The sequence below is a fragment of the Bicyclus anynana genome, chromosome 23 (assembly GCF_947172395.1).
Source record: "Bicyclus anynana chromosome 23, ilBicAnyn1.1, whole genome shotgun sequence".
Classification (NCBI taxonomy): domain Eukaryota; kingdom Metazoa; phylum Arthropoda; class Insecta; order Lepidoptera; family Nymphalidae; genus Bicyclus; species Bicyclus anynana.
In genome coordinates this window covers 11,672,620-11,698,463 of record NC_069105.1, presented here as the reverse complement: position 1 = coordinate 11,698,463, position 25,844 = coordinate 11,672,620, and the positions used below count along the sequence as shown (strand labels likewise).

General features: G+C 36.0%; 1 protein-coding gene across 3 annotated transcripts in view; it reads left to right on the top strand.

Moving 5' to 3' along the window:
* Positions 1 to 25,844, top strand: part of LOC112054114 (alpha-N-acetylgalactosaminidase) — a 109,198-nt gene that overhangs the window by 59,267 nt on the left and 24,087 nt on the right. For 2 of the 3 annotated variants that reach the window (XM_024093777.2, XM_052888761.1), the window contains exons 2-3: positions 1,336 to 1,713; positions 5,873 to 6,047. In XM_024093777.2, coding sequence (XP_023949545.2) covers positions 1,544 to 1,713; positions 5,873 to 6,047 — 345 coding nt within the window. In that variant the 5' untranslated portion in view covers positions 1,336 to 1,543. Of the gene's footprint in view, positions 1 to 1,335; positions 1,714 to 5,872; positions 6,048 to 25,844 lie in introns of those variants that run through there. The other variant, XM_052888760.1, reaches the window with a different exon arrangement.

The following is a 25,844-nucleotide window of genomic DNA, read 5'->3' as shown; positions in this document are numbered from 1 at the left end:
TTTTTTTGCATATCCATATATAACTGTTTAGCCGGTAGAGGGTGGATACACTTGACTCTAACAAAAAATAGCTCTTAAAAGATTAATATTTTACAAACGGATCCCTAAATCGAAAAGTATTGGAAGAAGGCCCCTCAATATGAGATAAACGAGTAAAAAAAAGTTATCCCTACTTTACATGTTGGGAAGGTACCCTAAAAAAATTCAATTCAAGATTTTATTTTACGACTTTGTTCACATTCTAGCATAATAATCTCTGCGCTAAACCGCGGACGGACGGACGGGCAGACGGACATGACAAAACTATAAGGATTCCTTGTGGACTACGGAACCCTAAAAATGGTTGGATCATTTATCTAAACAAATACAAGTTTTACGTTGAAAGGAAATCAAGAATTGATTGTTACCATAGATTAAAGATACGTTAATTCTTAGCGTTAATTAATTAATTATTAATTTAAGGTTGTTACTGACTACATATTAAGTAACAAACTTAGATTAATAGATAAAAAATTAAAAATACCTTGAATAAATATTAAAGTGTATTTTTTTTTGTTTATATTGTACATACTCATAAATAAATAAATAAAACAGTCAGTGATTGGTTGTATTTTTATATTGTATTTTGACCAATAAACTGTATTTTAAATAACGATTATTTTATTACTAATCAATTTAGTTTAATAAATTGATTGATAAACAACATCCTCAGTTATTAAATTTTATTGCAATAGGAAATAGCATTTGACCCACAGAAAAATAAACTTGACCTATACGTGGGTCTATCTACACTTGTCTGACTAACTATGCATTTTTATATTTGTCATTATATTAACGTTTTCTACACATGGAAGTTAGGATAATTTACCAAATTTAGGCTAATATGAATTTTAATGTTAATACCAATGACAAAGTGATACATACACACACATACACATAATTCCAAGTATCTACTGTACTGTACTGATAGTTTCAAAAAAGCTGGCCGATTGATAAGACCATGCTTATCGAGTAAAAACCATTTGTTGAACTAATTGATTAAAAATATTTTTTTATTCCTTTTTATTTTTCACGGAGAAAAGCATACAAAATTATTAAAAGTAATATTTTTTTTGTCATAGATTTATTTTTTTTATCTTTCCTAAAAAGTAAGCATTATATAATTAGCTATAATTGTGCTTTTCGCTATATTTTGTTACACATAATTACGAGTATGTAACTAGTCCATAAGTTACATAAATAAATACGAATAAATGTAGACAGTCCCACCAAAGTTCACGACCTATCAATATGTCAAGATTATATACATTAACAATCAATTTTGTTTTGTTACAGATAATCCGCTGAACCGAAGATAAACTCATTCAATCGCAAACTCCTTGCTGTAGTAACCTCCAAGCAATGACAGTGTCTTGACTTTTATACCGATAAAGCCCGTATTGTATTTTGTTAAATTATAAATTTATATAAATCGCGGTATTAAAATTATGCGGATAGAATCTTTGGTGAAGTAAACGTATAATTTGGTTTTAAAAGTTTTGTAATGGGTTGTATGAAGTTATGTGCGTGGACAGTGGTCGTGGTTCTATGTGCTCTGGGTAAGATATCCGGCCTGGATAATGGTTTGGCGTTGACTCCCCCCATGGGATGGCTAGCTTGGGAGCGGTTCAGGTGTAACACTGATTGCAAGAATGATCCTGACAACTGCATAAGGTGAGATTGATATATTTTTCATCATTAAGTAAAAGAAATCAAAATCAAAAATCATTTATTTCAAGTAGGCTCAGTTTACAAGCACTTTTGACACGTCAGTTGACTATTTGTAAAGATTCTACCACCGGTTCGGAAGGCAGGTTCTGCTGAGAAGAAACCGGCAAGAAACTCAACAGGCAACTTTTTAAAAAATCATACAACATTGTAATTTACAATTGATGACAACATTACAATTTCTTATAGTTTTATTTCCTGTGTGAAGGTGGAAGCTGATCCAACGGAAATGTTCTTAAAAAGATAATTTTATTTGTTACTTTACTAGAAAGTGATTTTTTCTCTTGATAATCTTTAGGGATCGATAGCTGATAGATATCTCTATCGGTGGACTGCAATTCAACATAGTTGTTTTTTAAAAATTTTAATGTATGTACTTTTGCTGTAAAATACTTGTTGATTAGAAGAATTAATGACACTTCTTGAATTCCTTGTGTTTTGATGTTGTGGTATTTATTTTATTGTGTGGTACAAAATTAGCGAAAAATCGATCAGATGGTGCCAGAAAACAAACGGAGGTAATAACTAATCAATCGTCTTGAACATCATAAATCCAAACCTCCCTCCAATATCACATAAATTATGATGACGGTACCCTAACTTTTCCTCTCAGCACCAAGACATTCCGCGCTGAAATTCCAAAAAAATCAAAATCAAAATCAAAAATCATTTATTTCAAGTAGGCTCAGTTTACAAGCACTTTTGACACGTCAGTTGACTATTTGTAAAGATTCTACCACCGGTTTGGAAGGCAGGTTCTGCTGAGAAGATACCGGCAAGAAACTCAACAGTTGCTCTTTTGAAAAAGTCATACAGTATTATAATTTACAATTGATAACAATTACAATTTCTTATAGTTTTATTTCCTGTGTGAAGGTGGAAGCTGATCCAATGGCCTCCAAGCGCTTTTATCTTTAAGGAACTCATCAATTTTGTAGTAACCTCGACTAAGTAAATGTTTTTTAACACATTGCTTAAAGCTATGCATTGGCAGGTCCATCACAGTCTTGGGGATCTTGTTATAGAAGAGTACACCCAAACCTACAAAAGATTTTTTTACTCTTTGGAGACGATATGCAGAAATAACTAACTTATGCCCGTGTCTAGTAAGACGTGGGTTTAAATCTCCTTTTCGTTTGTACAAATTAATATTTTGTCTTACATAGACTATACTGTTATATATATATTGACAGGCTACTGTTAGTATACCTATTTCTTTAAACTTTTGACGAAGGGACTCGCGTGATTTTAATTGATATATTGCTCGAATTGCTCTTTTTTGAAGTACAAATATAGATTGTATATCGGCAGCCTTGCCCCACAATAAAATTCCGTAAGACATTACGCTGTGAAAGTACGCAAAATAAACTAGCCTAGCTGTATCAACATCATTGAACTGTCTTATTTTTCTCACTGCAAATGCCGCTGAGCTGAGTTTACCAGACAGTTTTTCTATATGAGCACCCCACTGAAGTTTACAATCCAAGGTCACTCCCAGGAAAACTGTGGAACTCTCCATTTCCAGTGTTTCACCATCGATCATTATAGACTTTTCTAATTTTATTACATTTGGCAATGAAAACTCAATACATTTAGTTTTCTAGGCATTTAAAAGTAGATTATTTGCAGTGAACCAATGCGACACATGCGACATGGCACGGTTTACGTCGTCAGAGTTATCTTTATTTCTGTCCGTCTTAAAAATTAAGGATGTGTCATCAGCAAACAGTACAATCTCACATATGCCGCTGACATGGAATGGTAAATCGTTTATGTACACTAGGAATAAAAAAGGACCCAGAATTGAACCCTGTGGGACGCCCATTTTGGTAGTGGAACCGTGCGACTTTATATCATTTATGCATACCTTTTGTGTTCTATCACTGAGATAAGAGGCAATGAGATCAAGCGCAACACTTTTGATGCCATAGTGGCTTAACTTGAGTAAAAGAGTGTTATGGTCAACACAATCGAACGCCTTGGACAGATCACAGAACACACCAATAGCATTCTTAGAACTTTCCCATGCTTCATAAATATGATTTAAAAGTTTAGCCCCTGCATCAGTAGTATTGCGACCTTTTGGAAAACCATACTGTTCAGGATGAAACAAGTTATTTAAATTAAAATGACATAAAAGTTGATTTAATATGATTTTTTCAAAGACCTTGCTAAGTGTTGGCAATATTGTAATCGGTCTATAATTATTAAGATCTGATTTGTCTCCTGATTTAAAAAGTGGTATCAATTTGCCATGCTTCATTAGGTTCGGAAGAATACCTAAGTCCACACATTCATTAAAAATAATGGCTAAGTGGGGAGCAATGACATCAATTATATTAGATATTACTTTCACTGACATGCCCCACAGATCTCCAGTTCTTTTTAATTTTAACAAATTGAAAGATTTTTTAATGTCAAAATGTTCCCCCGGGGTTTGTAAGTTGTTAGTTAGTTGTTAGACCCCCGTGTCTCAGAGATCATGTTGTTAGTCAGTCAGAACTCTTTCTATATCCTTTGACATTTCTACTTGGTACTGTGAGCTAAATGTCTTGAGAGTTTTGCATCCTTATTCCTTATGCAACACGTGGTTTGGCCTTCCGCCAAAACATCTGAATAATTTATACTAATTATACGAGTATAGTAGCTTCCTAGTTTCTAATGTGTTTCGTTGATTACAAATCAAGCTTTAAATCCTTAATTCATGTACTGATAAACTGATACTGTGGTTCAAAATAAATAAATCCTTCAGTGATTTCAATCCTGATTCCTGCGTGTTATATCTATGAAGTATAAGCCGTGATAGCCCAGTGGATGTGACCTCTGCCTCCGATTCCGGAGGGTGTGGGTTCGAATCCGGTCCCGGGCATGCACCTCCAACTTTTCAGTTGTGTGCATTTTAAGAAATTAAATATCACGTGTCTCAAACGGTGAAGGAAAAAATCGTGAGGAAACCTGCATACCAGAGAATTTTCTCTGCGTGTGTGAAATCTGCCAATCCGCATTGGGCCCGCGTGGTGGACTAAGGCCTAATCCCTCTCATTCTGAGAGGAGACTCGAGCTCAGCAGTGAGCCGAATATGGGTTTATAACGACGATATCTATTAAGTGCTGTTAGCAATGATTGCATATGCCCTACGTCATTCGATCTTACTAATCGTTAAACTGGAAATTTAAAGTCTTGCAATGCTCGCCTATTTCTTATGATAACTGATATTTTCGTCTTCTTGTTCCTTCAACTGGAATTATAAAGTTTTCAACCTTTTCTCCAATGATCGTTTACCTTGTTTTCTTCATCTTTCTACTGAAAATTTTGTCTTCTATCATTTTTCCAATGATCACCTAATCTACGATAACTGATAATCTGGTCTCCTTGATCTTTTTACTGGGATTATAAAGTTCTCTCTAGATTTCCTCCAACGTTTGCTTACTTCTTACGGTGATTGATCTGTTCTTATTGATCCTTTAACTAGATTTTAGATAAACTTTATTTTAAACCTTTTCTCCTTTTCTCCAATAAATTTACTTAGGTCATGGAGTTATCCACCTATATCCATAGCTTACCTATTCCCTACGATCATTTATATTCTGGTCCTTTTGATCTTCTTGAACTTTACCACCAACAATCGCACATTTCCTACGATAACTGATATTCGGTCATCTTCAACTGTAAATATTATCTTCCAATATTCCTCAAACAATAGCCTGTTCTCTGTTCCTGTAACTGACTTTCTCGTCTTGTTATTCCTCCAACATGAATCATAATGGCTCGAATGCCTATTTCTTACGATGACTAGCCTTGTCATTCTAATGGGATTGTAAAGATCTATGCCTCTTCTCCAGCGATCACCATATTATGACTGATATCCTTGTCTCTTTGATTTATTTATAGGTAAAGTTTTTTTGACCCTTCGACATGAATTATAATCGCTCGAATGCCTATTTTTTACCATGACTATCCTTGTCATTGTAATGGGATTGTGGAGATCTCTGCCTCTTCTCCAGCGATCACCATAGACTGATATCCCTGTCTCTTAGATCTTTCTATAGGAAAAGTCTTCTTGACCCTTCAACATGAATAACAAAGTGTTCCACCCTCTCCCCAGCGACCGGCTGTTCCGCACCATGACCGACATCCTGGTGAACGAGGGCTATGCCGCCGTGGGCTACGAATACATCAACGTGGACGACTGCTGGCCAGAGAGGGAGAGAGACTCGCGCGGCAAGCTGGTGCCCGACAGGGAACGGTTCCCCTTCGGGATGAAGAGTTTGGCGGATTATGTGAGTACACGCATTCGAAATTCAAAATTCATTTATTTCAATTAGGCTTAGTTCACATGCACTTTTGAAACGTCAAGTTCCACGCGTTTTCAAACGAAGCCGTGATAGTTGGAGGCAGAGGTCATATCCACTGGGGATATGACCTCTGCCTTCGATTCCGGACGGTATGGGTTCTAATATAGTCCGGGGCGTGCACCTCCAACTTTTCAGTTGTGTGCATTTTAAGAAATTAAATATAACGTGCATTTTAAGAAATTAAATATCAACGAGTTGCGAAGCTGAAGTGGCAATGGGCGGGGCACATAGTTCAAAGGGCCGATGGACATTGGGGTCCCAAAGTGCTGGAATGGCGACCCCACACTAGTAAGCGCAGTGTTGGCCGACCCCCCACCAGGTGGACTGACGACATCAAGCGAGTCGCAGGGATTCGCTGGATGCAGGCGGCTCAGTATCGTGATGTTTGGAAGTCCCTACATAAGGCCTATGTCCTGCAGTGAACGTCCATCGGCTGATATGATGATGATGATGATGAAATATCACGTGTCTCAAACGGTGATGGAAAAACATCGTGAGAAAACCTGCATACCAGAGAATTTTCTTAATTCTCTGCGTGTGTGAAGTCTGCCAATCCGCATTGGGCCAGCGTGGTAGACCAAACCCCTCTAATACTGAGAGGAGACTCGAGCTCAGCAGTGGCCAATTAGTCCACCACGCTGTCCCAATGCAGATTGGCAGACTGCACACACGCAGATGATTAAGGTATGAAGGTCTTCTCACGATGTTTCTCTTTCACCGTTTGTGACACTAATAAATCAATCTTTTTATTCTTTACAAATAAGCCCTTGACTGCAATCTCACCTGGTGGTAAGTGGTGATGTAATTGGGCCTACTTGTTTAGGAGTTAAAAGAAAATCCACACCCCTTTCGGTCTCTACACGACATCGTATTGGAACGCGAAATCGCTTGGAGTACGTCTTTGCCGGTAGGGTGGTAACTGGTAACTAGCCACGGCCGAAGCCTCCCACCACCCAGGCCTGAACGAATTAAGAAAACCTCAATCTTAGTGTAATCTGTGAAGTGCAATGATTCTCCTCATATTATTAGAATAGGCAATTTATAAGGTCAAGACCTTGGTAAACAGTTTTTTTAGATAAATAAATGAAGTGTAAAAACATCCGTTAGTTATAAACTGCCCGATTGTAGTATTTTCAAGTGTTTTTGTATAGTTTGCAATTTGCATAGAGTTTTTGCTTCATTGAAACTGCACGATGTTGGTTAGCTATCAAGAGTCTGTAGGGGAGACCGGGGTAAAATTTTTCACTACTTGAAAAAATATATTATAGTAGCAGACCCACGTGGTTTCCCCGCGTAGTTTCCATTTCCGTGTGAATACGAAGATAAAATATAGCACATGCTACTCGCTGATAATGTAGATTTCCATTGATGTAAGATTTTTTTCAAATCGGTTCAATAATGCCTAGTGCAATGCAAACAAACAATCTACTACCTATTGGAGATTATTATGGTAATAATTGCGTTGTATTCCGAATTATATTAAAAAAATAAATAAGTAAAGTATTTTTTTAATTATTTACATATGTATTTAACTAATAAGTACTATACTTTGAACTTTAAAATGTTCGTTTATTAGTTTCTTCATCACTCTAAAACTAATGAACCGATTAAAGTTAACTGTAATAATAACCGGTTAAAAGTAAAATTATGCCCCAAATTAAGCGAACATACCGCTCGTTTCTATAATTGTTAAAATTAGCATTTAACACAAAGCCAGATGCAGTTAAAATCGTTTCTTTTTGTGCTAAAATTAGCATTCTACGCAAACTCAGCTATTAACAGATGCTGTTTATATTATGATTGTTCATATTGTTGATTGTGAAATGCTCTTCCAGCATCAGTTTTCCCCACCATCTTCAATATGGGGTATCTATCTCAAGTCGAGAGTGAATAGGCATCTTCTAGGCAAGCACGTTCCACCATAGGCTGCATCATCGCTTACCATCAGGCGTGTTTGTAGCTAAGCGTTTGTTTTACATAAAAATCTCCAGATCTAATGAACCGATTTTGAAAATTCTTTTACCATTAGTAAGCCACGTTATTTGCGAGTGTCATAGGCTATATTTTATCCCCGTATTCTGACCGGATCGGGATATACGCGCGTAAAAACGTGTTTAAATAAGCTGCTAATGATGACTAACTTTGGCGGGTGGGAGGCTTTGGCCGTGGCTAGTTACCACCCTACCGACAAAGACGTACCGCCAAGCGAATTAGCGTTCCGGTACGACGTCGTGTAGAAACCGAAAGGGTGTGGATTTTCATCCTCCTCCTAACAAGTTAGCCCGATTCCATCTTAGATTGCATCATCACTTACCATCAGGTGAGGTTGTAGTCAAGGGCTAACTTGTAAAGAATAAAAAAAAAAATAACAGGGCCTATCTTCAACAGTCAATCGATTGATGATGTTAATGATGAAATTAAATGGGTTGTGGACGTATATTTGCCAATGATAATGACGTATAGTTAATGAGCTATCAAACAAAATAAATATACGATTTCAATTGTTTTGTATTAGTTTAGTTGAAACTATTTGCACGCGCGTGCGGAGTCGCTGAGATATCATAATATTGCATGTATGTTGCGTGCGCGACAGTTGATGCCTTTAGCTAGGGTTGTCGATAGCTTGACGTCCGGGATCCGTCTCATAGGATTCATAAATTGTTACTAGCTCAAAAAAAGAACGAAACGTCTATCAATTATTAATCAGGGGCGTAAAGTGGAGTAACATGGACGTGGACAACGTCTATTAGTTTATTTCAGTAGCTGTTTCCTAAAATCTATCTAATATATTTTTATCATGTCAACTTTAAATAGGCTCTTTGACTAAAATTATCCATCAGAGTCCTAGTAAACGTTATCAAGCAAGGGAGAAACAGGTCCATAATGCAATCGCTTGATAAAACGTAATATGAAAGGATATTTTTGATAGATGTTTGCATGCAAACAAAAATCAAATACCTAGACGATTTTTGACGGCCTCCGTGGCGCAGTGGTATGCGCGGTGGATTTACAAGACGGAGGTCCTGGGTTCGATCCCCGGCTGGGCAGATTGAGATTTTCTCAATTTGTCCAGGTCTGGCTGGTGGGAGGTTTCGGCCGTGGCTAGTTACCACCCTACCGGCAAAGACGTACCGCCAAGCGATTTAGCGTTCCGGTACGATGCCGTGTAGAAACCGAAAGGGGAGTGGATTTTCATCCTCCTCATAACAAGTTAGCCCGCTTCCATCTTAGACTGCATCATCACTTACCATCAGGTGAGATTGTAGTCAAGGGCTAACTTGTAAAGAATAAAAAAAAAAAAAAAAAAAAATTGTTAAATTATTTGTCATCGCATTGCTTTTATATATTTTCATTTCATCATAATTGTCAACCCATTTTCGGCTCACTGCTGAGCTCGAGTCTCCTCTCAGAATGAGAGGGGTTAGGTCAATATTCCACCATCAATGCTGTTTGGCAGATTTCACACATGCAGAGAATTAAAAAAAATCTTTGGTATGCAGGTTTCCTCGCGATAATTTTCCTCCACCGTTCGAGACATTTAATTTCTTAAAATTCATTTCATACTTATTCCTTATTTCATACATTGCAACGTTAGGGGCAACCCTAGCACCAGGTATTCAGTGGTCATTATCTCACGGAGTAAATCACTGGTCAAGATGTATTTCAATGACATAATGAGCGTACATTGATCTTAATCGTATTTCACAATTTCATAGAGACAACCGTTTGTCGTTCTTTTATAGCTGCCGATGTTTATCAACACTTCGTCTTATATTTAACTGCCTTAACGACACGTGGTTAGTTACTTCGGTTAATAATGTTGCCAATTTTAACTCAGGCCACTATACCTGCCTCGGAGAGTACGTTTTTTTTTTTTTTTTTTTTTATTCTTTACAAGTTAGCCCTTGACTACAATCTCACCTGATGGTAAGTGATGATGCAGTCTAAGATGGAAGCGGACTAACTTGTTAGGAGGAGGATGAAAATCCACACCCCTTTCGGTTTCTACACGGCATCGTACCGGAACGCTAAATCGCTTGGCGGTACGTCTTTGCCGGTAGGGTGGTAACTAGCCACGGCCGAAGCCTCCCACCAGCCAGACCTGGACAAATTAAGAAAATCTCAATCTGCCCAGCCGGGGATCGATCCCAGGACCTCCGTTTTGTAAATCCACCGCGCATACCACTGCGCCACGGAGGCCTTAATAAAACGTAAAGCTGCCTTAATAAAAGGACTTCACGTAACAATATAAATTCCAGAATTGACCCGAGTTAGGGTTCAATCATAAGACTTTTTAATTATAAATCGTTTATTACATAACCATAACTAGTAACTTTAATTTTAAGTTTTCCACTTTAATTATCACCATTAAATCATGACATAACTGTACGTTTTAAAAAAATAAGCCTAATTGATATTAATGAATGTTGACTTTATCAGTTATTATTTTAAAATAAACCATTTTATGTTTTTTTTAAACTGTTTTTTTTTTAAATTCCACTTTTACTTTTACTGGATGCAATGGAAACTTTGGCTTATTATTTATTTAAAGATTTATCTATAATTGCATGAGCTCTATTGGATGTGACTCGTTTTATTCAGTAGGGCATCCACTAGTCAAGGAATAAAGCCATTTATTTATATTTTTCCTAAAATAATCTCAAATAGGTAAATAAATCACTCTTCATGCGGTGTTTTAACAAAGTAATGAATTGATAATCATTATATAATATTACTTCAACATACTGTGATGTAATTGTCACTATTATAACTGGAGATTTTTATCAAAACTTGTCCCGCAAGGACAGGCTAATAGCTGTAGTATCTCTTCGAAAATTATTTAATGGTGATATGATGAGTTATAAACTTTTCCTACATATTTAATCATCGGCTTTTTATGACTTATTTACTGGGTGTCACATAATATGACTATGAGTATTTGTATCTAAATATATATATGTGCTTGTTCTCTTAATAGTAAAGTGGGCGAACGGGATCGAACCACGACCTCTTGGTGATAAATCCGGTCTTTTTACCTTGACTCAAATGTTAGGATTTCACAACGGGAAACGTATAGCAGCGTAAATAAATATTATCACTGTTCAAAGTTTTCCAACGGGTTGGTCCCTGTGGTAGATTGCCTTTTGTAGATGTGTGAAGCCTAGGTACAATTTACAACAACTCCTGAACTAGTATAAAACTGTATTACAGTGAGTTATAGTGTAGACACATTTATAGGTCATAGCTCATTTGAGCCTCCCAGCATGCGACTCAAACCACTTCACCTGCGAGGGAGAGGTTTCGCTGACACTACGAATTCGTGACAATTTGCGATCGAGACGAGCGTATTTCCATTGAAGTACTTCTTCTTCTTCTTCTTTACTGGGCCTTTTCCGCAAAGGTTTGCTGTTGTACGTAGGTCCATTTCGTGCGGGTCCCCACTGGAATCACTCCGGCCAACCGAGCTCGCTCCAGAAGCTTAGCAGGCCGCCCAGGTCACCGATCGCCTCATGGAGTGTTGCTGGGAAGCCCATGTATGCTGCGCGTTGTTCATTTTCATCTCTGCATCTAAGCATAACATGTATCGGTGTTTCTTCTTGACGGACTGCCGGATTTTCAATAGAAGTACTACAAGAAATTTTAACCGCACGAGGTGAAATCGGGTGCGCGTTAGCTCTTATGAGTTACGACCTTTACAAATCACTTCCTAAAACTTGTACAAAAGATGTTTTTCTCATGACCTTACTAAAAAAAATCCTAAACACTCTCACTGTTAAACAGTCGTGGGTTTCTTCACACGGCTCCCGCCATGTTGCCTCTCGGTGCATTCAACATTGTGTAACGGAGAAATTATACCTTGCATCACTGCAATCTGCCCGCTTAGACTTTAAACGACAATTGTCAACTAACTGGGTCGCAGTAACCAGTAACCTGGATATGAAACCAGTGTGTTGAACTACCTGGAGATACCGCGATATAGAAATCTATACTACCTATAGGTACTAATATTATAAATGCAAAAGTAAATCTGTCTGTCTGTCTGTTACCTTTTCACGGCTAAACGACCGAACCGATCAAGATAAATGTTGGTATTATGGTAAATGGGATTTTGGAGGAAAACATAGAATACTTTATAACCCTAAAATAAAAATAGAAAGGGGTGAAATAATGGTCGAAAGTGTAGCGTGTAGACTAGAATTAATTAAACGTGTAAGTTAGCTGTTAGCGAATAACCCCGATGGCAAAAAAATTTATATGGAAAGTCCTTAATTTTTAGAGTTACACTTTTGAAAATATGTTCATAAATAATAAAAAAATATGAAATATAATGTAATTCAAGATTTTTTTTTAATTAAAGAGCCGTGATAGCCTAGTAGATATGACCTCTGCCTCCGATTCCGGAGGGTGTGGGTTCGAATTCGGTCCGGGGCATGCACCTCCGACTTTTCAGTTGTGTGCATTTTAAGAAATTAAATATTACGTGTCTCAATCGGTGAAGGAAAACATCGTGAGGAAACCTGCATATCAGAGAATTACCTGCTCCATGAGAAAAAAAAGTTTGGGAACCTCTGGTATAAACCTACTCAGATTTCTATCACCGTCACTGGTACGCCCGACGTAATTTATCTCGTACTATCAATTCCATCCCAAAGCCATTTTTATGCCTAAATGACTTAGACTTAGGATATAAACAGAGACTAACATTTAAAAGCGTCACTGTTTTTATTGCGCGTATAGCCCAGCCCAGTGGAGCCGTGATAGCCCAGTGGATATGACCTCTGCCTCCGATTCCGGAGGGTGTGGGTTCAAATCCGATCCGGGGCATGCACTTCCAACTTTTAAGTTGTGTGCATTTTAAGATATTAAATATCACATGTCTCAAACGGTGAAGGAAAACATCGTGATGAAACCTGCATACTAGAGAATTATCTTAATTCTCTGCGTGTGTGAAGTCTGCCAATCCGCATTGGGCCAGCGTGGTGGACTATTGGCCTAACCCCTCTCATTCTGAGAGAAGACTCGAGCTCAGCAGTGAGCCGAAAATGGGTTGATAACGAACGAATAGCATCTTAATCCAAATTTTACATTAAATACCAATGAACCATTCTGGCTTTTGGTAAGTATATACAATTAACTGCATACAGGTAAACATTATCTTTGTAAGTATTTGCAACCGCCATTAAAAAAAACTATTGACGAGCGATTATCGGCACGACCGCATGCCGCTGCTAATCTTTTATTGATCAGGCGAACAAGCGAAACTAAACATAATAGTTCTGATAACTATTTACACATGCTTAACTATCCAGTTTTTTAGTATAAAGGTTAGCGCACATGACATCCCCTCCTGCGCTGTAAAAATGACAATTAGGTACTACACTAAAACAAAAGAGTTCAAAATTCCAAGTTCCTTTTATTTATCATATCTCTCTATCTTTCCATCTCTACCTTTAAATCTCATATATATCATATTGAATTTCATTTAGTTGTTGGAAAGATTTTTGTTACTTTGTTCAGTGTACACAAGTGTATACAACCGTATTGTATATTTTTACTGTAGCCTCGTTGTTTCAGTAAAGGATCGTTGCCGGATAAATTGCAGATACAAATGAGGTTTTAATTGTAGGTTAACTTAGTCATAGCTTGCCCGGGGAAGTATTTCCAACATGCTTATTTTTGTCGGCAAACATCATTGCTGTGTTCTAATTTCAAATTTCAAATTTCATTTATTTCAATTAGGCTTAGTTTAAAAGCACTTTAGAAATCCAAAGATTAAAATTTACGAACTGACATGTGACTCTATTTCACGGTGCCATTTTCGAAACGCTTATCAAATATCTACTAACTAATATGGCTTTGAATATATTTGACGATATTCCACTTAACATCAGGTGGACCATCTGCTTATTTCATCATATTTTATTATTATAAAACACATTAATAAATCTTTAAAGTCAACACTAGCGAGTAATAAAAACAAAGATTAGCATACCTGAGTTCCACTTTCTCTGAGTTTAGCGGTTGATCCGCATCAACTACGGTTAGAATTTATTAACACAAACCATCTGTGCTGCTGGATTTGTGGTCACAATGCCCATAATTCTGCATACCTGTCGATCCGAGCTTTAATCAAACGTCAAATTGTTTCCTTGAAACTTCAGTGGTATTATGTCTTGCAATAATTTCTAAATTGCTGTAATATTTTGTTGTTTATACGTAACTATGTCATTTTGCTTTATTGAGATTATGTTGTTGTTGTTGTTGATATTTTAACACTGGATATACAGATTCTGGATCAAAATTTAAATAATAAACAATTAAAAATAAGGTTTATTTTGAGTACGAGCAATTCTCTCTCTTTGAACCCAGTAGTTAAAATGTATGTTTCATTTTACTGAATCTTATACACAACTATACAAATGTATTAATAAATATTTAGGATTTCCTAATGGACACTAAGCTTATACATTTTTAAGATTAGTTAAAGACCACTATGTTTTTTAAATTTCTCGTTAAAGGAATTGAAGATCAAAATAATCGCGTATTTGTTATACGAGGTTAAATTATATGGTAAGTTGAGATGTTTTTACCCGTAAGTTGGAACATACATTCTCAGAAGATGTCTATTTTTTAGGTTAGGTTAGAAATAATATAATAACAACCCAGTAGACAGTAGGAAGAAGAGTTGAAGTGAGAATAGGTATAGATAGGAATACAGTATTGAATAGTGTATACAAGTATTCAGGCCGAAGAAGGCAGTCATAGACTAATAAGTAAACTAGAAGTCTATGAATGCAGTCTGTACCAAAGAGATAATAGAATACAAATATGGAATGTCAAATACTGTTTGTTTAAGTGTATAAAAGACGGACATCGAGCAGGCCAGGGTTGCTCATATAGAACCAACGGGCAAAACATTAGGAATAGGATAGAAGATAAATTAAGAAATGAGAAAGTCAAAATGGGTGTGTTTGTAAAAGCTCAGTTTGTCAAACGAAGAAATCTGACAGATCTGTATTGATTGAACTGTGCGATATCAAAATGCTTATGTTTCAAAGGCCTTAGCTTCAGGCTTATGCCTTATCTTAAACTTCTTTAAATACTGTTGTAGTAAACGCTTTGGCCAACAGTTTGTTTGTTTCAAGTTAAAGTTTTAGTCCCTTGATTGAGATTGCAGTCAATGGCTTTTGTTAAAGGATAAATATGGATAAAGTTTCTTGATTGGATTCGTGATTCATTGAAGTAATTGGCTTCGTTTACTTTTGCCTACTGGCAATATATATCGAAATCGGAAAATTCTAAATTTTCTCTCATATTGTCAATAGTTTCTTTTTTTGCTCTTTTTGGTAGAATGTTTTTCGAACAAGTGATAGAGTTAATTACATTCACTTGAGCTTAAATCACATATCCAGTTTTAAAATAAACTAATTTGATTTAAATTATTATTATTAAAAACTTATTTATCTTCTTCATCAATAATAAAAGTAACAGGCAACTTTATTATAGTAGAGGAAGAATCTAAACTGAAGGCGAAGGCAAAGCGATAGTGTTAATCAAAACAAATTGGTTCACCCACAGCCGCTTACGCTCTAGGCGTTTTCACGTATACAATTGTAGTGAAAGTGAATTAACGCGGCGTTACGTACCTATTTGATAATGCGCCTATTATGTGTACAGACATACAATGAGTATCGAACGCAAGTGATCCAGTTTTAATACTCTTACTTTACGAACCAATCATTGGATCCAATTAATATTATACCTATCGATTATTGAATTGAAAGAAAGTTGTGTGTGTGTTACCGGATGTGATATCAAACCTGTCTATATAAAAACTTTTTTGTCATTGTGGGCCGCATAAGCGCACATTACAGATGCAGATTATATTTTTAAAGTAACGGACTCCCGCGACCTCGTCCACGTGAAAAATCATTCGCAAATACGATTATTATAATATATTTCACCAAGTATGCCCATTTGCTGTAGATATTTTTTGCATGAATGTAAATTAAAAAAAAATACTTACATTTAAATTTTTATCCCTTATTTAACCTCATTAACGGAAGAGTTTTCAATGATCTTGAACCACTTTATTTGTAACATTTAACTAACTTTAAAATTAAAAAACAAAACAGTTTCAGCTGCACCTATTACGGATATATTACTATTGAGTAAATATAGCATAGACATTTTTACTTACGCAAATGCTTGATTCTAGTATAACGTAAGTATGAGTAGTTACTACATACCTATTTACTGATATCGATCTACTGACAGTATCTCTATACTTACCTTTTAGATCTCCCTATTTTAAAATAAAGATACATTCATCCCACAACAATGAAATCATAGAAAAATACATACGCAATGCGTTATTACTGGCGATCTGATATCACGTTACGAAACGTAAAATAATTATCGTAATTATCGACCGAAATGAAAGAAAACGTAACCCCTTTTTAAATGAATTTAATGATCTAAGTGGTATGTTACCTAACGTATTTTTTATAATAATTTAATTACTAATTACAAACTATACTAATATTACGACTAATGCTTGACTTTCTTTTAATCTATAATAATTCTATTTTTTAATTATTATTTATCGTGTATTATGTACTCTGACGTAGACTAAATTTCGTTTTGACATGTATAATTTTATGCTTATTTCAAATTTAAATTGTATCACTAAATTAAAACAATTGTATGATTGTGGGTAAGTAATATATATTCAAACAATCATATAAATTGTAAAATTTGCGCGCCATTTATATGGCAATACACTGTGACTTTATATTTTGTATGTCCATCTTGTATATTTATTAAGTGTATTAAGGCAAATAAAGTTCATTTCATTTCATTTATATTTTATGTATCTAGTTATTAGTTTGTAATGTCAGCAAGCGTATTTTGGTGTGTGTAATGTGTATTAAGGACTAACGTATTATTTTCCAAACAAAGCTGTCGTCCCGGCTTAAAACACATAACATGGGCATTGCATTGCATATAAACGCCTACGTTTTTTGTTTTTTCCCCTAACTATAATTATTAAGTTCATATTATAAATACGAATGTGATTTTTTTTATAAGGTACGTTTTAACAATCGACCAACATAAAATTTTGCGTTATCAAGATTAAATATATAAAACAGCACCTATCATAAATCTATACTAATAATAAATCTGTAGAGAGGTCAATTCTGTACATGAAATATATTTCCAAAATAACTATCAGGGGGTGATTAGTGATCGATACTGATGCCAAAAATGCAATCAGTAAAATTTTTGTCGGTCTGTCTGTCTGTCTGTCTGTCTGTATGTTCTTTATAGAAACAAAAAGTACTGGACGGATTTTAACGAAACTTGGTACAATTATTTAACATACTCCTGGGCAGGTTATAGTATACTTTTCATTACGCTACGATCAATAGGAGCAGAGCAGTAAAGAGAAATGTTGAGAAAACGGGAGAAGTTACTCAATTTTTTAAACTTCCGTCGCGTGTACAGCCTTAATGGTTAAAGCTACATAGAAATCATGTATCACGGAAATGTTCTCCTTAAAATTATCTATAAAAACACAAAAGCATATATATGTCTATCTTTTATGGTTGACTCACAATAACACGTGTAACTCCCGATAGCTTAGCAGTTCGGAGCTTTCTAATTATATTTGTTTACTCTTATGTTTATAACACTCATCACTCATCCCTAATAAGAAAGTTAACATTATTACCTATTCAATAAAAAAAGAATCATAAAAATCGGTAAAGAATCACCAAAGTTATACATGAAATACGCTAAGCCATCGCGCGTGAATATACTAATTCATGCTTTAAGGACTTAAGGATTATTTTTGTGTAACGGTTGCCGCGCTCGACGCGACTCGCGGTGGGAGGAATAAATAAAGAAGTGCAGCCTTAATGAGTAGGGTAGGGGTAGGGTTGGGATAGAGTAGGGTAGGGTAGGGTAGAGGTAGGTTAGGGTAGGGTAGGATAGGGGTAGTTGAAAGTTTACAACGACTTTCACGCGGACGAAGTCGCGGGCGTCCGCTAGTAAATAAATAAATAAATCATTGTTCCCGTGTTCAACCTCGAAGAATTTTTTTATTGAGATTGGATGTAGCAATACATATATATCCGTAAAAATATCTTAAAATCGACACTGATTAAGTGTCCACTAGCAAGATAAAGGTCATAGCTCATTAGATCCAACCCGCACGGGATGTGCACCACTTATCTTTAAGCAAATATTTTAACGTATATATACTCAGAGGCACAACTATCCGCCCTCTTTAATATGACGCGAGTATATTAAACTGGGCTGATAATTATGCCTCTGAGTATATTTTAATTATTATTTCGGAATCTAGACAGTTAAATATTTGTGTCATTTAACACATTGCCTGTAACTACTCTTGCATACTTAGAACACGCAAAACGATAAATTTTAAACAAACAATCATTACCTGTTGTTACCTAATCAGTAATATAATTCAATATGAATTCATTTATCATATTTACTTGGAAACGATCTCATTCGTTGTGCTAATCGAGGATCATTGATCAGTCACAAATGAATCAAACATTAGATATCAACCATTCGCTTCATCTTTGACATTTTTAGAGCACGCTATGATTTAGCACTTGTCCGATCATGTCTAACAATGTTTTTATTGTTTTGCAATTTAACGATATGTGATTTATTCCTGCCACATATGACCTGTTTATGCCACATTTGACTTGTTCCTGACAAATTTGATTTGTTCCTGCCACATTTTACTTTTCCCTGCCACATTAGACTTGTTCCTGCCATATTTTAGTTTTCCCTGCCACATTTTACTTTGCCTACCACATTTGACTTGTTCCTGGCACATTTTACTTCTCCCTGCCACATTAGGTTTCTTACTGCTACATTAGACTCGTTCCTGGCACATTTTACTTCTCCCTGCCACATTAGACTTGTTCCTGCCAAATTTGATTTGTTCCTGCCACATTTTACTTTTCCCTGCCACATTAGACTTGTTCCTGCCAAATTTTACTTTTCCCTGGCACATTTGACTTGTTCCTGCCACATTTGACTTGTTCCTGCCACATTTTACTTTTCCCTGGCACATTTGACTTGTTCCTGCCACATATGACTTGTTTATGCCACATTTCACTTGTTCCTGCCACATTAGACTTGTTCTTGCCACATTTTACTTTTCCCTGGCACATTTGACTTGTTCCTGCCACATTATACTTGTTTCTGCCACATTTTACTTTTCTCTCATAATATATTATTACAAATTATATCTGCCACCTATGACTTGTTTCATCACATAATATTATGATTTGTACCTGTCACATATGATTTGTTTCTGCCACATATTATAACAAAGACAAGAGTGGATAGGCATCTTCTAAGTAGCCATGATCCTCGTAAACCTCATCATTGCTTTATTTCAGGCCTATTTTTAGTGTAATATCATAAGTTCTTTATATTTCTGTACTGTAAGTCTAAGTGCCTAATGTTAGAGGACTTTAGTTTAAATTTATTAACTTAGGACCAAAGACTACTTAGCGTTTGTGTCCTTTATTTGCTCTACGTAGTCATCCAAAGTCATGAACTTGGTCACAGCGGTGATTAAACTTTGTCAACAGCGCTGGTATGCGAAGCCGTTGTGTTTTCTTACCCACTTCACACTGTTCTGAGGTAAATGACCAAGTGTTTATCATAAGCATTGTTTTGCGTGTAAATCTATGTATAATAATATAATATTTACGCATCTGTGGCCAACTTCATTCTTTGAACTTTCTTTTTAAATATTTGCTGGTTCCAATGTTCTGCAAAATTAAATTCTTATTTAATGTTTTGTCGCTTTAGATCGTATCTTGGAAAGTTTCCAGCTACACTGTGAAAAATGAGCTACGTAAGGAGCTTGCAAAATTACTATAATAAACTTGGTAATGGTGCAGCTTAGTGTGCTATTTGGAAGCAACACCATGTTACATCATGGAGCTTGTATACCAAATTCTGAATTGTCCAGGATTTTGTATCAGTTTAGAATTTGTCGGTTTTTTCGGCGAAAATCAATTACTGATTATTCAAACGATTTTGACTATAAAACCCGGACGTGATATCACATTTTATTACTTCCATATTTGATGAGACCTGCTACATACTGATTACAAGGTATCAGGCGTTATTTAGCAATAAAAACTAATGTGCATAATTAAACTGCAGTCTTAGAAAAGGCTATGAAAAACGCCAGCTTCCGCAAAAAACATCGTTGCGAAATTACCTACATTATATTGAAAATTATATCTTCCTTATGTTTTTTAACGCAATTTGTGCGAGAAATATTGCCTCACTTCACATAAATTAATATTTTACTAGTGATCATCGTCGATCGACGTCGACGTAGGTAGTGTCGGAATGTTGCTGGATCATTAAACATCAAATTGAATAGAAGAAGACGTTGATTAGCGGAAGTGCATAACGATTAATTAATTAAATTAAGTATTTTGCTGACCTCTGCCAAAAACTTGTTACAACAAATCCTTAGAAAACTATTAATTTTTGCTCATTGCGATTGAATGGAAGGTACTAAGCAAACTGTTAAATATAACAGGTATACTAATACTATAAAGAGGTAAAGTTTGTGATGAGGTTGTAGTGGGTAATCACTGGATCTATTGAATCAATTTTAAAAATTCTTTTACCAATAGAAAGGACGTCTGATAGTACTTATAACAGAGGCTAGAAAACATCCATTCTCATCACACAATCCAGTTTAGGTAATAATCAAACCGACGTCCTTGGGGCTTCGATGCGGTAGGCAGGTTCACTACTGTTCCAATAATCGTGGGAAAGAGGCATCAGAGATCAGAGTGGAGAATCACCAAAAGCGAGTTACCTTTGATGATTCCGTATGAAATTCATTGAACAAACTACCCCCTGTCAAGTTATATAGTGCTCTCGGTAGATTGTTGCTGAAAATTAATAGTGTAAAGCGCTCTGGAAATGGAATATTTCTAACTATCTTGCCAATAGTTTGCCAATTGATAGAATATTAACATGATTGAAAACTGGCATTCGAATATGTATTTGATTTGTGGTTAGAATCACTTCACACGTGTTTCGGTACGCCTCAAATACGCCCACATCCCGTTCTCACGACGATAAGCATCAGGATTGTAATAAATAAAGCGGAACGGATTTATCTTGTCAGGGTCACAGTTACAGCCCCTTCACACTGTAAAGCCGTTTGTCAAATGTTTGATCGCTCTGTTGGCTGCTCTATAACACTGACTTTTGAAGTGGACTTCGCTACACACAGTGGAGCCGTTTGTCAAAAGTTTGGTCGCTCTGTTGGCTGCTACTGATTTTTGAAGTGGACTTCGCTACAAGCACTTTTGTCAGTAGTAGTAGTAACACTACCTTCTGACATGTGCTACCGGGAGAATGAAGTAAGAAAACGGTAATGTGACAGGATTTAACACCAAAAGGTCATGAATTCTCCCACTGTCTGCTGGACTTTCGTCGTATTCACGTCAAACAATCATCATCATCATTTACAACCCATATTGAGCTCACTGAGCAGAAATCTCGTCTCAAATTATGACATAGTGGTGTTCTGATGCTTAGACTAAGCGGTTTGAGTGTCAGGCACTACAATTGTATTAAGGGGTTAAGTGTGGCACAATTTTTAACCGACTTCCAAAAAGGAGGAGGTTCTACGTTCGGCTGTATGTATGTTTTTTTGAAATAAATGTTTTTTCCTTTTAAATTGAAGGGGTAGGCTAGGCTTATAGTCCACCACGCTGGGCCAATGCGGATCAACAGAATTCACACACGTAGAGATTTAATTATTCTTCATGATGTTTTTCCTTCACCGTTTGAGACGCGTGCTATTTCATTTCTTAAAATGCACTTATGGCAAACGTTAGAGATGCATGCCCCGGACTGGATTTGAACCTACGATCTTCGAATCGAACACAGATGTCATATCCACTGGGCTAGTAGGGCTCACGGTATTTCCAAACAAATTAGAGAGGATTATGATCGTATTGAAAAAAAAGATTCTATCTTGCGTGTACCAAGCAACCAATTCTGATTGCATGCGTCCACTTATCTTTGTCGTTATGAAAATCATCTTTCAGGAAAAACCATAATTTCCTTGATTACAATATTTTATTCATATTACTTCAAATCAGCAGGTTTATTATGTATCTGATTTGAAGTAATATGAATAATATATGACTTATCATATGAATGGTACACCGTTCCATAATAACCCTGCAGGGCTTATCCGGCTCATCTGCATCGATTTCTATAATCATAACCCAGATGCAATGAAACTCTGCACAAAAGACAATTTGCCGTCGTTCAGCGTAACTGACGAGTGGTAGAAAATCGTCTTTCGTCAACCTTATTCGGTGGAAAGCGGGTTAACGTCTCCAGTTTACTGAATCTTGATAATTTATCTTGTTTGACGATAATAATGGCGGTATGGGATACGTGCCGTGTGTTGAATTATGAGCTTTGTTAAAGTTTGCTTTTTATATTTAACGACTTTCTTGATTTAGTTATCTGGGTCCTATTTCATGAGAATATCTTACTTACCCAGTAAAGATGCCTTCATCACATGTTCCTTAACTTTCTTGAATATGAAGTTCTTAACACTGCCATTGCAGTAACTATGTCAGCTAATCCCTTCTATCTCCTGTATACCTTTATTTTTCATGTAGCAATGTATTTTGCTCTTTGAATAGCAACGTTTTCCAAATACTGTATTGTATTCTGCTCTGAATGTTTAATACCTTTATAATTTCGCAAGCAAATTTATTAAAAATATTCGCAGTATCGGTGATGAGTCCGTTCCATTTTATGGTAGAAAGAATCTCCGAGCAGAGTCCAAGTTCTCGGCTTCTTGGATGTAGGCCAGCAGGGTTAAGGAGTTCCTTTTAGGACATGTACTTGTATGCATCTCTTCCAGGCAAGGCAACCCATTTTAAATACTTTCGAAGGGTTGACACAAAATTAAGCGACTGGCAACTAAGGACTTGGTATCTTATATTCTGCTTAGAAAATGAAAAAAATACGCCTATACTTGGACGATGGGGTGTCTGGTAGAAACCTGCTACCTTCCAAAGCCACCACAGTCCAAAACTCCAAACTTCTATAAGGTGGTATGGGAACCACTGATTCTATAAGTATACATACTCGAACTTCGTGGAGATCTGTTAGATTTCGTAGGTTAGATGATAAATATAAAAAATAAAAATAAAAATAGTTCATTTCGTTAACATCAATCAGTAACAAATAATTAAAGGCTAGAGTCTTCTTTTAAGAGTTGTACACTCCTGTGACAGAAGGCTCCGAATGATAGGAAGATATAGAATAAATCATATAATTTAGGTTTCAACGGTGGGGAAAATCTATATACTAATACACATTTTCACTTCTCCTGTTTGCTATAGGCGAGCAAGAGCTTACAAACTATTAGCATGTATAAATGAGCAATGTATTGAAGATGAACAATCGAATAATTTCAGATATATCTGAGTGAGGTATCAATTTTTTTTCTGGTTGTTCAACGCTGTAGACTTCTTAATAGGACCTCAGCGGCGTCACTGGGGCAGATATATTTTATTCATCTATACTTATAATAAAACTGGTCGAAATCTATACATTTATTCGCAATTTGAGATTTTACCATTTGTAACACCAAACGTTACCGTAGCAGCGGACGGACGCCAGCGCCATCTAGAATCTATACTTATATTTTTTTCGATTTTTTGTCTGTCTGTCTGTATTTTTTTGTTATTCGGGTGTAACACCAAATTGCCATTTGTGGCAGCGGACGGACGCCAGCGCCATCTAGAATCTAAACTTATATTTTTTTCGATTTTTTTGTCTGTATGTCTGTCCGTCCGTGTTTTTTTGTTAAATCATCACATCACATCATTTACATTGATTTCCACGCGGTCACATAGTTATCAAATAAGCAGGTATCTATACCGTCGAGGTATTTTCGCTTAGGTATAATGTGTCACATTAGGTATGAAGTAACAACTAACCTCGTTTCAAAATGATAATGCAGGATATACGAGTAATATTGTTCAATGGAAACGTTCAATGTCGGTCCGGTGCCAAATTATCGTGAGAAAAATCGGTTCCATTCATTGGAACTAGTGCACCGGAGGTCGCGGTAAAAGTGTTAAAAATTTTTTGGTTAGGGTTGCCACTTTATACTCGTATAAACACTATAAATATATTATAGGGTAATTTACAACACTTTATTGTTTTTCTATTAAGCATAAAATAGGCATATACAACTAAAATATGCCTGCGACTTCCTCCGAATTATTTTTTTACGTATAGACACCTACATCAAATCACAAAATTAAATAAAGACTTTATACCGCTATGTTTTATGAATTTATGTACCCTCTGCACACAACTTTGGATCCATAAACAATAAACAATAATAAATTGAAAATTTTGAGAAACCCTCGAAGATTATGAAATTATTAATTACACTCGATCAATTCATCAATATTTTCTTTCAGTGCGCTTTCATTTGAGACCACACTCGAGTATATTTGCAGACATTCAGTTATTCTTCCCCACTTTCACCCCCCAGAACTTTTAACAGGCTCAACCGATTTTCATCAAACTCAAGAACACTCGCCCATAAGTCCTTCAACTTTCATACACAACAAATTAAAGTAAAATCGCTTCATCCATTCGGGAGCTTTGGAGCCAAAGACAAACTGACAGACCTCCTTTGCGTCGGGGTTAAAAAATACTGTTGAATGACGATGAAATAAATGAGAAAATTTAATACTTAGTGCAAACATTCATAAAAAGCCTTAATTATTAAAACAAATGATATCAGATTTAAGAGTAAAATAAGAGTAAAAGGATGTAATTATTTGTGGTTTTCCCAAAGCTAAGCTAAGCTATCCATATAATTACATTTTCTTTACATTATTTTATTCACATTCTTCGAAACTAAAACAAAGAACATATTTTGCTAAAGTGAATTGCAAATTGACAACCCTAACGTGGTCGGAACCGCCCAATGGTTCAAGACAACTGGGTCAAGTGCAACTATATAGCGCGCATTTATATGGCTGTTTAAAAATTCACTTCGCGCCAAAATTGGAATTAAGTGCCTAAAATCGAAAGTAGATGCCGAATAGCGTAAGGTATTTCGGGGAATTCGACCTCAGACCAATTATTGACCAATAGGACCTGCCTCGCTAGTCGTTACTTTTCTGTCAAAGTATATGATCAACGAACTAATGCGATTATAAAAACTGTCTCTATAGAATCGATGTTAAATAGTTGTAATCGTGTTCGTCGGTTAAAGAGCTCCGTAAAAATACCTTTTTGTGTAATTGAGTTGTGTAAAAAACGGGCAAAATCTTCTAGTTTAGTATAAGATATATACAAAATCTAAGCTCGTTTTCCTTAGAAAATGACAGACAATTTTGTTCGTGACTATAAGTGCGATACAGGTCCTTCTATAATTGGTCTGAGGGTTCGACGTACAAAAAGTTCGCAATGAAAGGTTAAAATTTTGTGAATTAATATGGCGTCGCCTAATAACAGTGGCGGGGGAGGGATCAAGTTGATGATATGTTTGTTTGAACGCGCTAATCTCAGGAATTACTAGTTTTAAAAATCTGAAATTATTTCAGTGCTATTATGCTAGTGTTTATTTCGTGGTTT